This window comes from Podarcis liolepis (genome assembly GCF_965112155.1).
Source record: "Podarcis liolepis genome assembly, chromosome: 3".
Classification (NCBI taxonomy): Eukaryota; Metazoa; Chordata; class Lepidosauria; order Squamata; family Lacertidae; genus Podarcis; species Podarcis liolepis.
Window position 1 is genome coordinate 124,413,392 of NC_139557.1, and position 14,390 is coordinate 124,427,781.

At 49.8% G+C, this 14,390-nt stretch overlaps 1 protein-coding gene across 2 annotated transcripts in view; it reads left to right on the forward strand.

Annotated features, from left to right (window-relative positions):
* ASXL2 (ASXL transcriptional regulator 2) overlaps positions 1-14,390 on the forward strand; it is a 32,730-nt gene that overhangs the window by 6,937 nt on the left and 11,403 nt on the right. Inside the window, exons 1-4 of one of the 2 annotated variants that reach the window (XM_083494112.1) lie at positions 1,949-2,950; positions 9,871-9,986; positions 11,251-11,377; positions 13,638-13,778. In XM_083494112.1, the coding sequence (XP_083350238.1) occupies positions 2,914-2,950; positions 9,871-9,986; positions 11,251-11,377; positions 13,638-13,778 (421 nt within the window). In that variant the 5' untranslated portion in view covers positions 1,949-2,913. Of the gene's footprint in view, positions 1-1,948; positions 2,951-9,870; positions 9,987-11,250; positions 11,378-13,637; positions 13,779-14,390 lie in introns of those variants that run through there. The other variant, XM_083494111.1, reaches the window with a different exon arrangement.

The following is a 14,390-nucleotide window of genomic DNA, read 5'->3' on the forward strand; positions in this document are numbered from 1 at the left end:
GGGGTGTTGGCTCTTGTACTTCACGGCCTAGGACCCTCGTACCTAGGGGACCGCCTCTCTCGGTCTGCCCCGCGGAGAACCTTAAGGTCCATAAATAGCAATAGGGGCCCTGGCCCTATGGTAGCCAGATTAGCCTCAACCAGAGCCAGGGCCTTTTCAGCACTGGCCCCGGCCTGGTGGAACGCCGCTCTGCCTCATGAGACCAGGGCCCTGAGGCATCTGATTTCTTTCTGCAGGACCTGTAAGACAGAGTTGTTCCACCTGGCCTTTGGCTTGGAATCAACTTGATCCCCTTCCCCTCTTTCCTTTCTCCTCCTGTGATGGAACTCCCATTTGGGGACTTCCCTGGCTTTTTTCTGGCCCATGTAGGACCAGTTTGTATAGTTAGCCTTGATGTTTTCATCCCCAAAAAAGTTTTTGATTGGAGTTTCCACTGAAATGAGGCTGTATTTTAATGTTTTAATGTTGCATTTTAATCTTGTTTTTAAGTTGTATTTCAATCAATTGTTTTTATATCGTGTGTTAGCCGCCCTGGGTGTTAGCCGATCTTGGCTGGGGAGGGTGGGGTATAAATAAAAATTATTATTATTATTATTATTATTATTATTATTATTATTATTATTATTATTATTATTATTATTATTACCTAATTCCTGCCTGCAGGTTTCCCTTTGGGGTTTCTGGTTGGCTACTGTGAGGATGCTGGACTACCTGTGCTGGTGGTCTGATCCTGCAAACTCTTATGTTTTCATATGTTTCTGGTGCTCCAAAAGCTGTGCCATCCCTTTGCACAGACAGCAACAGGGCAGCCTCCGCAGGAGAAAGGCCTCCAGCTGTTCCTTCCTAGCAGAGAGACAGCAGCAGCACACCTGAGCTGTTGGCCCGAGGGGGGTGGGGGCAGGTTGTGCTGAGAGCCACTGTGGTCACAGCTTGTTCTTTTCCAGCCGTCAAGCAAATGGTCCACCGAATGATCACGTTGGTTGCTAGTTAATCCCTGTCTTGAATTTTAGCTACTTTTTTATTAAAAGAAACTTGTATCCTGCTCTTCATCTTATGACCCATTTAAAGGACCTAGACCAGTGGTTTTGTGTGCTAATACCCTCCAGCAGCACAATCTAAGCATACTGGTTGGCACAAAGTTTGGAAATGGGTCGCAGAGAAAAGGAGGAAGGTGGATGTTCCTGGTAAGTAATTGTGTCCAACTTCATATTAAAAAACACGCGCATCCTTAAGCACTGGGTGCTGGTCAAACACTATACAAAGGGTATGTTATTCAGTCATACCAGTACTTCGTTTGGTGTTTATATCTTGGTGAGATCCTTGGTAGGGGCTTCAGCACCATTAACTGGTCAGTTTCCCCACCTGTGAAGCTTCAGTCTTCCTGCTTAGTGGTTCTCCGGTCTTCCTGTTTTCCTCCTTTACACGCCAGGCAAACTCTTGAGTCCAGGGTTCGGTGTTTCCCTGCAAAAACAGACGGGATCCCAGGTTCCTGGAGCAAAGGAGGAAACAGCAGCTTCTCTTCTTTGTTATTTGTAGGTATTTGGTGTCGTCAGCCGAGGCTGAGGAAACACAGGCTTCTGAATTTGGGCCTTGCCAGGTGAGTAAAGGAGGAACTGGCACTTTCAGTGGAAAGGGAGGCTGCATTCTGAGCACTCGCAGTGCTGCTGCTGCTGCTGCTGCTGTGTTTTGGCATTCATCTGCAAGTTTATAATAATGTTAAAATATTTAGAACTATCAGGAAAGGCCTGTCCGTTGAGAACAAGGGTCCACCTGCCTCCAGACTTTAAAACTGACTATTTTGCTATGTAAAGCACACTGAAAGCACTTGAAGCTCTTGGGCGTTTGCGTCAGAGAGTGGCGTGTTAGGCAGGGAAGCTTGGCTTTCCTAAGTGTGTCTGAGCCAAGGGTTGGGAGAGTCTGTTCTTACCTGTTCCAGTAGAACACCCAGAACATAATGAACAGGTGAGTCCCTCCCATTTGCACAGCTGAAGATGGTGAGAGGTGCTTTAAGCAGCAAGCTCCTTTGGCAGAGACACAAGTGTACCTAAATCACAGAGGCTGCCTCTCAGCCCCACTCTGGTTCTGTTACTAAACTGAAGGTCACTGGGAGTTGCAATGGATTTCGGTGCAGATCTCATGTTCAGGGAGAGTGTTGCACGCTGCTTAAATGAGTGGCAGGCACAACAGAGCAGATGATTGGCTCAGGAGACGGCTGTTTCGTAGTGCCAGTCCTTCAGTCATAGATTGCCTGGATAAATCTAATGAAGAACAGGGCTTGTGCCTTGCAACCCAGCTTGCGGGAGTGTGTGTATGTTCCTACTTGCTTTGGATAGTGAATAAACTGAAGTCTCCATAAGACAAGTTTTCCATAAAGTCCTGCCCTGAAGGGGTCAAGTGCAGGTGATTCTGGGGCCTCCACTGAAAAGACCCTGTATCTCTTGCATGCCAGCCTGGCTGGCGCCACTGCCTAGCAGCGGCTGAACCCTCTGGCTGTATTGTGAGCTGACAGAGGACCGCGGGCTCTTCTTAGGAGAACACCTGTTTTCTTTGCAGGGAGGTGAGTGGAAGGACGTAGCAGCTGAGCTGAGTATTTTGTGCCTTGCGGGGAGGAAGGCTGGCCATGGTTAGCTTAGCAGTTCACCCTAATGTGGTTCCACCATCGTTATTCATATACATACAAAACAGGAAGCGCTTTCAGATCATATCAACAACAGACTTCCTTATATGTACAAAAATAAAGTTTCGTGACAGCAATGAGGCTGACACTTAAAGCGGAGACAAGCTTCACGTTTGTGGGTCCAGCCAATCCGGAGCCCCCATGAGACGTGTGGGGTGCTGAAAGCCAGCCCTGGCCGGAGCTCTTTTTCTGTGAGAACGAAGAGAAGGTGTCTGTTTTCTCTGTAGGCAACAGCCATGTCCCGAGAGAAGCTTTCTGAAATTCCGTTGCGAGGTAAGGCTGAGTGGCCCTGCCTTGCAGGGAAGCCTGGTGACCGTTTCCACTGCCTGTGACCAGCTGCTTACGTGGCTGTCCACAGAAGGAGGGAGGAGGGAAGGACAGGGCAGGGAGCCTCCCCATGTATGCTGCCTCCTCCAGGCAGAACAGCTTCCAGGCTTCGGGCTCAGCAAAACTCGTGGCTGCCAGCTATCACTGCAGAGGTCCTGCCCTGCTTTCTGCGCAGCTTCACCCTAACTCAGCCAAGCATGGGGGGCATTCTGTGGGGCAGGGAATCATCATAATGTCAGAAGAGCCCTGCTGGACCGGACTAGGGGCCTGTCTGGTCCAGCGTCCTGTTTTCACAGTGGCCGACCAGAAGTCTCTAGGAATCCCTGCCAGAGGCCTGGAGTGCAGCAGCAGCACCAGCGCTCTTCCCTCCTGCAGTCTCCAGCGCCACTTCCGACAGGAAGTGAATTGCTGGCATGGACCCAGGTGCGTCTTTGAGAAAGCCACCCAACCACCCTTGCGTCATGAAGAATGAATTCCGCTTGGGAAATGTGGCTTTCCTAACTCTGGAACTCGGGGGTTTCACTCGGAAGCAAGTTGGCATTTTATAAGTTGCGCCAACAGAAATGCTTCCTGTTCACTCTGTCGGCTGCAGGGGGTGTGAGCGCTGCTGTGTCCTGTTTCAGTGGCCACAGCTGCAGAACCACCAAGAGTCAGCAGCCGTGGCCTTGCAAAATGCTGCCGCCAGAATGGCTCTGCTCTGCCTGCACCGTCCGAGGCAGCCAGGCTTCTGAATCCCAGTGCCTGGAAAAGACAGATGGGGAGAGAGCTCTGGTGCGCAGCTCCTGTTTGGGGGTTTCCCTTTGCCACTGTGAGAGCAGGAGGCTGGACTAGGTGGGCCATTGGCCATTGGCCAGAAAACATTCTGAGTCATCAGCAGTTAGGACCCCATAGGTGAACGAAGTTTATGAGAATTGAGAATCTCATTAGCTGTGAGTTGGAGGAATTGTGGTGTCCAAGCCTGAAAACCTGTTCAGAGTTAGTCATGGAATGGAAATTACGGAAGCTGTACTGTACTCAGTGACTGGCTGCAGTTTAACATGGGGTTGAGACATTGGCCCTTCTGAGGCCCTTCCTGGTGTGCCGCCTCCTTGAGAGGTTCGGAGGGTGGCAACACGAGAGCAGGGCCTTCTCTGCAGTGGCTCCCTGTCTATGGAATGCTCTCCCCAGGGAAGTTCGCCTGGCGCCTTCATTATACACCTTCAGGTGCCAGGCAAAAACGTTTCTTTTTGAACCAGGTCTTTCGTTGAGCTGATTGACATCCTATGCCCTTTTTAAAATTTGGCTCTTATGGGACGGGTGTTATTGGGTTGTTGTTTTTATTCTGATTATATATATTGTGGTTTTTATGTTGATCTTTTCTGTGAACCGCCCTGAGACCTCTGGGTGTAGGGCAGTATATAAATTCAATTAATAATAATAATAATAATAATAATAATAATAATAATAATAATAATAGCCTGGGCTTCTGAGCAAGGGCAAGTTATACCATAAGCCACTATTAATGGTGGGCAAAGGCCAATGAGAATAAAGGTCTTAGCAAGCGCTTGGGGCCTTATTTCATAGGAGAAACATAATAAAAATGCAGCAGTATGACAGAAGTAATAGCAAATGTCTTACGTGGAAGAAGACTGGACTTCTGGAAAGGGCACCCAGGGTTGGCTTGGGCAACTCTGCTCCTTTGGCCAGACTTCACAGAGGACCAGAGTGGGCACGTCAAGCGTGGGTCACTCAGCCCCAGACGCTGGCCCCCTTAAGCGCCTCTCTTCAGCATCTTCCCGGGCAAGCAAATCCCGACGATATATTAACAGAATGTTACAGCACACTTATATATTCACCTTTCTGAATTTTCATCATATATTGAAGACCAGAGGGTTATGATAAAATTTAAAACCATGTTGTTGAATGTAATTGCACTTAGACAGACAGAATAAATATATTTAAGGAATCTAATAATGAGGTTTGGCAGAATTATTCAAAAGTACTCCAAGTACCAGAAAAGAGAGATTGCTGCCTTTAACGCTTTCCTATATTTATCCCAGACTGTTATCACAGTTTTGTAGTGCCAGGAGTGCAGTGCTAGATTTCCGCTGCATGTCACAGGTGGGAGCCTGTATGGATAGGGAGCTGGCAGACCCCTGGGATCCTCGCTGCCAGACCCTCCAAATGGAGCAGGTAAAGCTGCCTGTGAGCAGTCAAGAGATGCTGAAACAGATCTTCCCAAATAATATTTTCCTCTGCTAAACCAATTCTGTCACTTCCTGTGACAGGCATCACTCGTGGCTTTGTTGACAGCCCTCCCCAAAAATGTCAGCGCCAACCCTTGAAGCCAGCTGCCTCTTCACCAAGCAGTGGGGGGGGGGTGAATGCAAGTTGTTCTTCCGGGATGCTTCTGGTCCATGTTCATATCTGCAGATCTTGCTCAGCAAAGATTTGGGGAAGATAAGTTTGATGAATAAGTTCCTTAGGCCTTCTGTCAGCCAGATGCAACGGTGCAGTGTCTGTTTTTATTATATTGAGTCATGGGGTGTCCCATTGGCTTCAGAGTCTGACTTTCCCAGATGAGCTTGTTCAAAACAACAGGACTCCTGAAAAGATGATTTCCGAGTCCTAGGTATGTTTTTAAACCCACTGGTGAAGTGTTGGTGTACTTAGAGCAGTTTAACTGGGTCTGTCTACAGACAGTAATAACATGTTCCATTCTCCCTGTTTATGTCATTTATCCACCATTCTTTTACCACAGCCTGCTGGAGAAAATTGGTGTCAGTATTGGGACCTGCCAATCAGAAGGACGGCAGTTCGAATCCCCGCGACGGGGTGAGCTCCCGTTGCTCGGTCCCAGCTCCTGCCAACCTAGCAGTTCGAAAGCACGTCAAAGTGCGAGTAGATAAATAGGTACCACTCTGACGGGAAGGTAAACGGCATTTCCATCCGCTGCTCTGGTTCGCCAGAAGCGGCTTAGTCATGCTGGCCGCATGACCCGGAAGCTGTATGCCAGCTCCCTTGGCCAGTAAAGTGAGATGAGCGCCGCAACCCCAGAGTCGGCCACGACTGGACCTAATGGTCAGGGGTCCCTTTACCTTTACCTTTTAAACGATCTAGAGTTAGGAGTGAGTAATGAGGTGGCCAAGTTTGTTGATACCAGATTGTTCAGGAAGGGTAAAAGGATCTCTCCAGACTGAGTGAATGGGCAATAAAATGAATTGCATTTGCCAGTGTAAACAAGTGTAAAGGGATGCACAATTTGGGGCAGAAAGTCTTAATTTCACTTATATGCTCATGGGGTCTGAACTGGCGGTGACTGACCATGAATGAGATTTTTGGGTCATTGTGGAGAGCTCAGTGAAGATGTCCACCCAGTGTGCGGTGGCTGTGAAAAAAGCAAATTGAAAAGGAATTGAAAGTAAAACTGCCAATACTATAATGCCATTAAACAAATCTATGGTGCAGCCACATTTGGAATGGAATATATCAGGGACGTCCAACTTCCAGGAGACTGCAATCTACTCAAACGATTAAAATTTGGCAGTGATCTACCCCTTTGGGGGGGGGGTTCAGATCAAAGTTGTTGAGTTTTTTTAGGGAGGTACATCCCATTTGGGGGGGGTTCAGGTCTAATAAATGAAAAAAGGCGCTCAGCGCTAGAACGCTTAGGAGACAGACAGCATCACTGATAAAACTCCTTCTTCCATTCTAGCGATCTAGAAGATGGGGGGAGGTGGGGAGGCTGGATGGAGGAGCCAGCGATCTACCATGATCTACCAAAACCTCCCGGGGATCGTCCAGTAGATCCCGATCGACCTGATGGACACCCCTGGCATATATAATTCTCGTCACCTCAACTCAGAAAGGATACTGTAGAGTTGGAAAAGGTTCAGGAAGAAGGTTCATTGTAAGAACAGTTGTGTAACATTAAGAATTAGTCCCTGAGTTTGCTTGTTTTTCCTCTTCCTTCTTTATCTCCTCTTCCTTTTGTGTTACCTGTTTTAGGCAGGTAAGCCTGCAGGCAGAAGCTGTCTTCTTTTTTCTGGTTTTATGTGAGCCACTTTGGGGTCTTTGGGCCTTGAAAGTGGGTACAGATGCTCCAGATAAATATAAGCAGCAGAATGAGTGATAGGTTATTTTCCTTAAGAAAAGGAAAAACCCAGACATTGACGGGTGTGTCAGTTTATTTCAGCCACTGGGGATTTTTCTGAGCAAAGGGTGGGCATTTTAGCTTAGGAGACTTCTGACAACACACCAGCTTGAATTCAGCACTGAAAGCGGTCAGCTCAAAGCTCAGCCTTCCAAACAGGGGTTTAGAAATGGTGCACAAGGATTGTTGCTGCCTTTGTTCCTCATTGGGGAATTTATCATCACGGCGGTTGCCATGTGTGCCACAGGTTGAGACTGCTTTCTTCTGTGGCAGCAGCAGGGCTCCAACAACGTATGAACTGCTAATGCAGACATACAGAAACAGAAGCACTCTACATTCAGAAAGTCTTCTGCAGCCTCTCTCGCGCTCGTCCTTGCCAAAAGTGTGGGGCAAGGGTCTCACTGCAGACTGGGAATGAAGGCTGAGAGGCGGAAGGGGAGCCTGTTGTGACAAGGATGTGGTCTGAATGCCGCCCTGCCAGGTCCAAGCCCAGCTCTGTCCGCTGGGGGTGCCCAGGGAATGCCACAGTGGGCTCCAGGAAGACGGGTGGGGGCATGATCTTGTGGGGCAAAGCGCTGCCACCAAATCCTCTGAGCTCTCACCACCCTCGGCCACAGCTGTTGCTCCTTGCAACTCGAGGGGCAAAGCGCATGTGTCAGAGCTGCTTGAAGATCCTAGCTCACAGAGGATCACGCTAGCCAGCGATCATTAAGTAAAAGTCTTTATTGAGTTACAGTTTCCATTCTCACGCTGCTGCTTGCAACTCTACGTCTAGTAGCTAGATCGGCGAAGCTCCGTCTGAGTCTCCGCCCCGTGTGCACCAACTTAATATCCTAGCCCGGCTCCACCTTTTCCGCCTGACTGTCCTCCTCTGGGTCCCTCTACCCCCCGGGGTCTCTTCCTTCCGGGATTCTTCTGACGCTGACCCCCCGGACCCTCCTGTCTCCTTGCGCCGGGCTTTAGGACCTGGCTCCCTTTCCGGGCTGCTTACTGCGCCGCCTTCCTCTGCATTTGAACTTGGCGCGCGCGCCCAACCTTCCACTTTCTGCTTAACCGTTTCTTCGCTCCCCGATGGAGGTGTGGCCACTCCTGACTCGTGCCCTCCCTCCTGTGGTGAGCTGCCAGCGCTTGCCCCCTGGCTCCTTTCCTCTTCCCTGCTCTCTGGCGGTGACGCTGGTCCCGATTTCCAACTGCTCTCCTCTGAGTCCCCTCTGGCTCTATCTTCCTGGGGTGCCCCCCTAGACTCCCCCCTTGCCCTGGCCACTGGTGCTCCTTTCTGTGAATCCTCTGATTCACTGGAAAGACTCGGAGATCTCGGGTCGTCGTCATCACTCATCTTTTCTTCTGCCTCCTCCCCTTCGCTCTCTGTTTCCTCCCTTGCCCTTGCCTCTGCTCCTAAACCCCTGACAGCATGGATGACCTGCTGTGTGCCAGGGTTAGGCAGCCTTACATCCTCCAGGGCTTGTGGAACTGTGTCTCCCATCATCCTTGACCCTTGGCCTTGCTGGCTGGGGCCGTGAGAGTTGGGAGTCGAAAGCATTGGGAGGGCAGTACCTTGACCACCCCTGTTCTCTGTGCTGAAATTCGGCACATCGAGATTATGTGGAAGAAACTCCGTGGGGCACAACATGAGACCTCCGGGTATAGGGCGGTATATAAATTCAATAAGGGATAATAATAACTTCTCAGAAAATATCCACCTGTCTGTGTTGTTAAGGTGCAGCTCTGTTTACATTACAGGAAAATTCTCCATTTAGATGGCAGGAATTATATATATTTTTAGGTATGGTGTTCTGTGGATATTATTCTTACTCTTATGCTATTTATGTGCTGACATTAGGCTCTTGTGCTAGTAGACAGATGATTTGTGATGTTGCGCAACAAAGGAGTCCAGCCCAACGGCTGCACTAGCAGAAACTCACTACGCAGCAGGTCACGCCTTCCGTCACGCTGCAAGGTGAACTAGCGACCTGCTTGTGTGTTCTCTCGCACAGTGCAGTATTCTGCTGTCAGAAAACATTTCCCCAGTGGAACGAGCGGATCGCCAAGTGACGTAGCACTACATTGGATACAACCCATTTTGATGGTTTCATGAATAGCCACACTTACTGTTCACTTGCTATCCTGCGGTCCATTTCTGGAAAGGGCCAGAGAAAAAGATGGCGATAATTCTTGTGATTCTCTGGGGCATCTTGGCCATGCGCCTGGGGGGTGGGCGGAGCAGATGGCCTTTTCCTGGCCTTTTGCAGAAGGTGACTTCAGCGTTCGAAGCTCCCCTTGTTCTAGGTGTGTTTTGCAAGAGGGAATTTCATTAATGCGAGCAGTTCCTGAGCTCTGGGCGTAGTGCTGTGCCTAAGAGTTAAGATTCAAACTGCCACTGCTGGAAGGAAAGGAGGACCTTTCTTCTGCCTCCCCACTGGAGAAGGGACCCTCATAAGAATATTAGGGGGGTGGGCAGGGGAAATATGGCTTTGTGGGATTTTTTTGCAGTCTTCAGATGAGGACTAGACCATGTGAAAAATGAACATAAGATTTTAGCTGCAGTTCATTCATTTTCAGCTTTGTACTCTTGGTATAAAAAAGCACGCCAAGGCACTCCTTTGCAGCGCCCATCACCTCGGTTTAAGGTGCCCTTTAGCTCTTTCCTATCTCAGTTTCTAACTCTGGGTGCCTTGCACTTGGCCTGGGCTGCTGGCTTAACTTCCCTGCGCTGTTTTTCTCTTCCTTTCTCTAGCGTCAGCCAGGCTCCTGCAAGTGGCCTCTCCCCAGCCGGGCTGCCCATCTCCTTCCATTCCACCAGGTAAAGTCATCTCATCATCTCAGAAGCTCAGCAAAAAGGCGCTCAAGCAGGTGAGTGGAGAAGCGAGGGGAAGGGTTAAAATGGTCCCTGAAATATTCCTCCTGCTTCTGCGTTTCAGGGGCATGGATCTGCCCTTTGCCTTGAGGCCCAAAAGCCTGGTGTGCCTTCCCTCTGCGGCTCCTCTTAGTCAGGGAGCCAAAGCCCTTTGGTGTGGGGCGAGTGAATAGAGAAAGGTTTCTCTCTGTCTCTCGTAACGCTAGAAGTCATGGACACCCAGTGAAGCTGAGTGTAGGAAGACTAGGAGCAGATAAGTACTTCTGCAGAACAAACATAGTTAAACTGTGGGACTCGATCCCAGGGGAGGCCGTGATGACCACCAGCCTGGGTGATTTTGACAGTGGGTTAGCCAAATTCTTGAAGGAGGGGCCTACCAAGGGCTGCCAGCCACGATGTTCTGGTTCCATGAAGCATTGTTGCTTCTGAATGTCAGTCGCTGGAAGCCACAGGAGGACAGAGGGGTTGTGGCTTCCCCTGGATATCAGGCTGGTGGGCTGGGTGGGCCACTGACCTAGAATCCTAGAATCCTAGAGTTGGAAGAGACCACAAGGGCCATCGAGTCCAACTCCCTGCCAAGCAGGAAACACCATCAGAGCACTCCTGACATATGGTTGTCAAGCCTCTGCTTCAAGACCTCCAAAGAAGGAGACGCCACCACACTCCTTGGCAGCAAATTCCACTGGCGAACAGCTCTTACTGTCAGGAAGTTCTTCCTAATGTTTAGGTGGAATCTTCTTTCTTGTAGTTTGGATCCATTGCTCCGTGTCCGCTTCTCTGGAGCAGCAGAAAACAACCTTTCTCCCTCCTCTATGTGACATCCTTTTATATATTTGAACATGGCTGTCATATCACCCCTTAACCTCCTCTTCTCCACGCTAAACATGCCCAGCTCCCTTAGCCGTTCCTCATAAGGCATCGTTTCCAGGCCTTTGACCATTTTGGTTGCCCTCCTCTGGACATGTTCCAGTTTGTCAGTGTCCTTCTTGAATTGTGGTCTGTTCTTGCATTCATGAACAATGTAAAACAGTTGTTAGAGAATTGGGGGGCATTCCCCCCCCAGCAAAACAGCAGGAAAAACCACAGCGTCTTCAGGCTCCCCCCAGAGGCCTCCCTGGAAAGCCTGGGTGCAATGCTGGAATGAACTTAGAGATGGGGCCAGCCAGGCTTCACTGGGGAGGGCGTTCCCACATCTGTGTGCCACAGCTAAGAAGGCCCTGCTGCCTCCTCTTTTCTGTCTCCTCCTCCCTCTCCTCGTAGGCTCTGAAGCAGAAGCAGCGGAAGCAGCAGCAATGCCGAGGAGCCAGCGTGCAGCCCGTCTCCTCCAACCACCACCTCCTCCAGCAACACGCAAAGGCCGCCAGCCCCTCCGTCCCTGCAAAGCCTGGTATGAGACCCCAACGCCTCGCTTGCCCCCTTGCCTCTTACAGGCACAACAGCCGGCCTGAAGCGGCATCCAGCAGTCCGTTGTTGTTTCTTACTGTTGTCAGAGCTGTTGACCAGAAGTGGAGGAATGATCGCTGGGTGTGGAGCACACTTCCGCCCGAGGGCAGCCTCAGCTGTCCGCACATGTGACCTTGGGGTGCAGAGCACACTCCCCCCCCCACAGACAAAGCCACAGCTGTCTGAGCATCATGCCCTCTATCTAACCTTTGCTCTCTTAGTGGTCTGTCTGTGACCTTAGTCTCCTTCATCATACATGGTTCAAGGGGAAACTGACGCATTGGAAACAGGTGCCAAAATAACTTTGTACCACCCCACGGTCTTGGGATTGGAAGATGCGTAAAGGTCACAGTCCAAAATGTTTTTGCATATTGTGCCAATAAAAGGAGCTTCCGCGGAGCTAGCTGGCAGCTTGCTCCTGCGCAGCTCGCCTGCATTACCAAGTCCTGCCTCATGTCCTTCACTTCAGTGGCCCTCAGCAGAGAAAGGTCATCCCAAGCCCCTCCAGTTGAAATACTTTTTTTAGCTGTACAGGCAATTCCCTGTTTGCATGGAGGTTACGTTCCAGGTCAGCCTGCTCTGCCTCCTTCTGGGGCTGAAGGCGGCCCACGTGTCAGTGGCTGCACGTGCCTTGGTCACATACAAAAGGGTCATTCCTTGCATATACCAGCAGGATTGAGCCCGTGACTTCCTGCCTGCTGCCAAGCAGGGGCTCAGCTGCAGGACTGATTCCTGTCTTCTTTCGTCCCAGGAGCAACTCATAGAATCATAGAATCAAACTCCTTTTGGGATGGTTCCCACTGGGATATCCATGCAGGGAAGATGTTAGCTGGCGGGGGGGAGGGGTTGTGTGTGTAAACTGCTTAAAGGTTTTACTGCAACCAAGCAGTATGTAAAGGTAAAGGGACCCCTGACCGTTAGGTCCAGTCATGGCTGACTCTGGGGTTACGGCACTCATCTCACTTTATTGGCTGAGGCAGCCAGTGTACAGCTTCCGGGTCAAGTGGCCAGCATGACTAAACCGCTTCTGGTGAACCAGAGCAGCGCACGGAAACGCCGTTTACGTTCCCGCCGGAGCGGTACCTATTTATCTACTTGCACTTTGATGTGCTTTCGAACTGCTAGGTTAGCAGGAGCAGGGACCGAGCAACGGGAGCTCACCCTGTCGCAGGGATTCGAACCACTGACCTTCTGATCGGCAAGTCCTAGGCTCTGTGGTTTAACCCACAGCACCACCCGCGTCCCACTTAAGCAATATATAGATTTTGTTAAATAAATAAGTTTGGCTGTGTAGCCCATGGCTAGATCTCCAGCTCCACCTTCCCCGATGTGAGCAACCTGGGGTTGTGTTCAGTCTGCTGTATCTGCCGCTGGTACTGTTTCTTTGCTGTATCACTCAGGATTAGGCCCCATTAGGAGAGTTCAGGTGGACACCCTGTAGAGACAGGAGGCTCCCAGGAATTATGAAGGTGTGGTGCTGATTAAGGTATTTTAATCGTTAAGGCCAGTTTGCGATGTTTTTCATAGTTGATTTTGGACCAGTTCGCGTAACCTGGATTGGAGATGGTTGACAGTTTGCAAACTGAAACTTAAGATCACTTGATACTGATCTTAATTCTTTTTTAAAAAAACCAAAACAATTTTTATCAAATATTTTATTGGTTTACAAAAGTACGTGCATTGTTCCTTTTTTTAGGTTGTAAAGTCTTTTCTACAGATCAGTTACAATTGATATGAGACAATGCTGTGTTCAGTGTAAGGTCGGGGAGAAGAGAGGAGGGGTGCTGGGGTGAAACTTATATTCTCTTATATAGTGTCCATGTGGGGTTTTGTGTCAGCATCAACTGGGCCGCTTCTCTTTCTATTCACTAATTGCATTTCATTGGTAGTGAGAGGGAGGGGGGGGCACGGTTGGTTGTCTGTAGCAGCTGCATCTGTGAGGGGGGATTGTTGGGTCAAGTATGCTGTCGGTGGTTTCTTGTTGTTGTCTTCTTGGGCTGTGTATGTGATCAAGGGGAGCCACACCGGGTTGGAGGCATCCTCTTTGCCCCTGGGTCAGTTTCAGTCTGTTGGTCAACTTTTCTAGTAAGCCTGATTCCCATCCGATTTGGTCCCAGTGCTCCAGGTTCACTCCTGACAGGTCTCTCCAAGGTCTGGCTGAGAACTGATCTTAATTCTGATGCGTTTTCTCTTTCCCTCTGCAGCTTGGGAAGGAAAGCAATCTGATGGACACTCAAGCAGCTCCCAGAACTCTACGTCCAGCTCGTCTCCCTCCGTTAAAACAGAGCCTTCCCTGCCAGTTCTGGGGAAGAAGCCCTTCCAGAGATCGGAGAGGCTTCATGCAAGTAAGACGATACAATACAATACGATAATCTTTATTGTCATTGTCCCATACAGAACATTGAAATTGGAGAGGAAAAAAATCTACGTAAGACATTCAAAACCAACAAGCCTGCTATCCCAGCTATCCCAACCTGGTTAGCCCCCTAAAAACTATGATACCCCATTTTAAAAATACAATGTACTCCCATAGAGAGACCTTACACTGCGTTTAAAACCAAAATCGCATTTGGATAGAAACTGTTTCTCAGGCGGCTAGTCCTAGTCTTTATAACCCTGGACCTTCTTCCAGCCACTGTTGTTGCTTCCTTTTTTTAATGAAAAGGCCTTTCCTTGTCAGAGGCCAGTGATGAGGTTTTGGGGAGGGGGCATCACAGGGCTCCCAGCTTTGAGAACAAAGGCTTGATGAGCGGGAGGTCTGGGGGGGCGAAGCAGGTTGACCGGTGTGTCGCCCCACCGAATATCTTCTGCCTGTCCCCCTCTGGAGCACACCCCACATTCTCAGAGGGGCAGATACCACAGTCATTCCATTTTTGTGCTGGGCAGGCTCATGCGGGTATTTCTCATTGTCAGGGTTCGGTTCACAGGCAATCGACGTTCCAGCAGGGGACATCAGG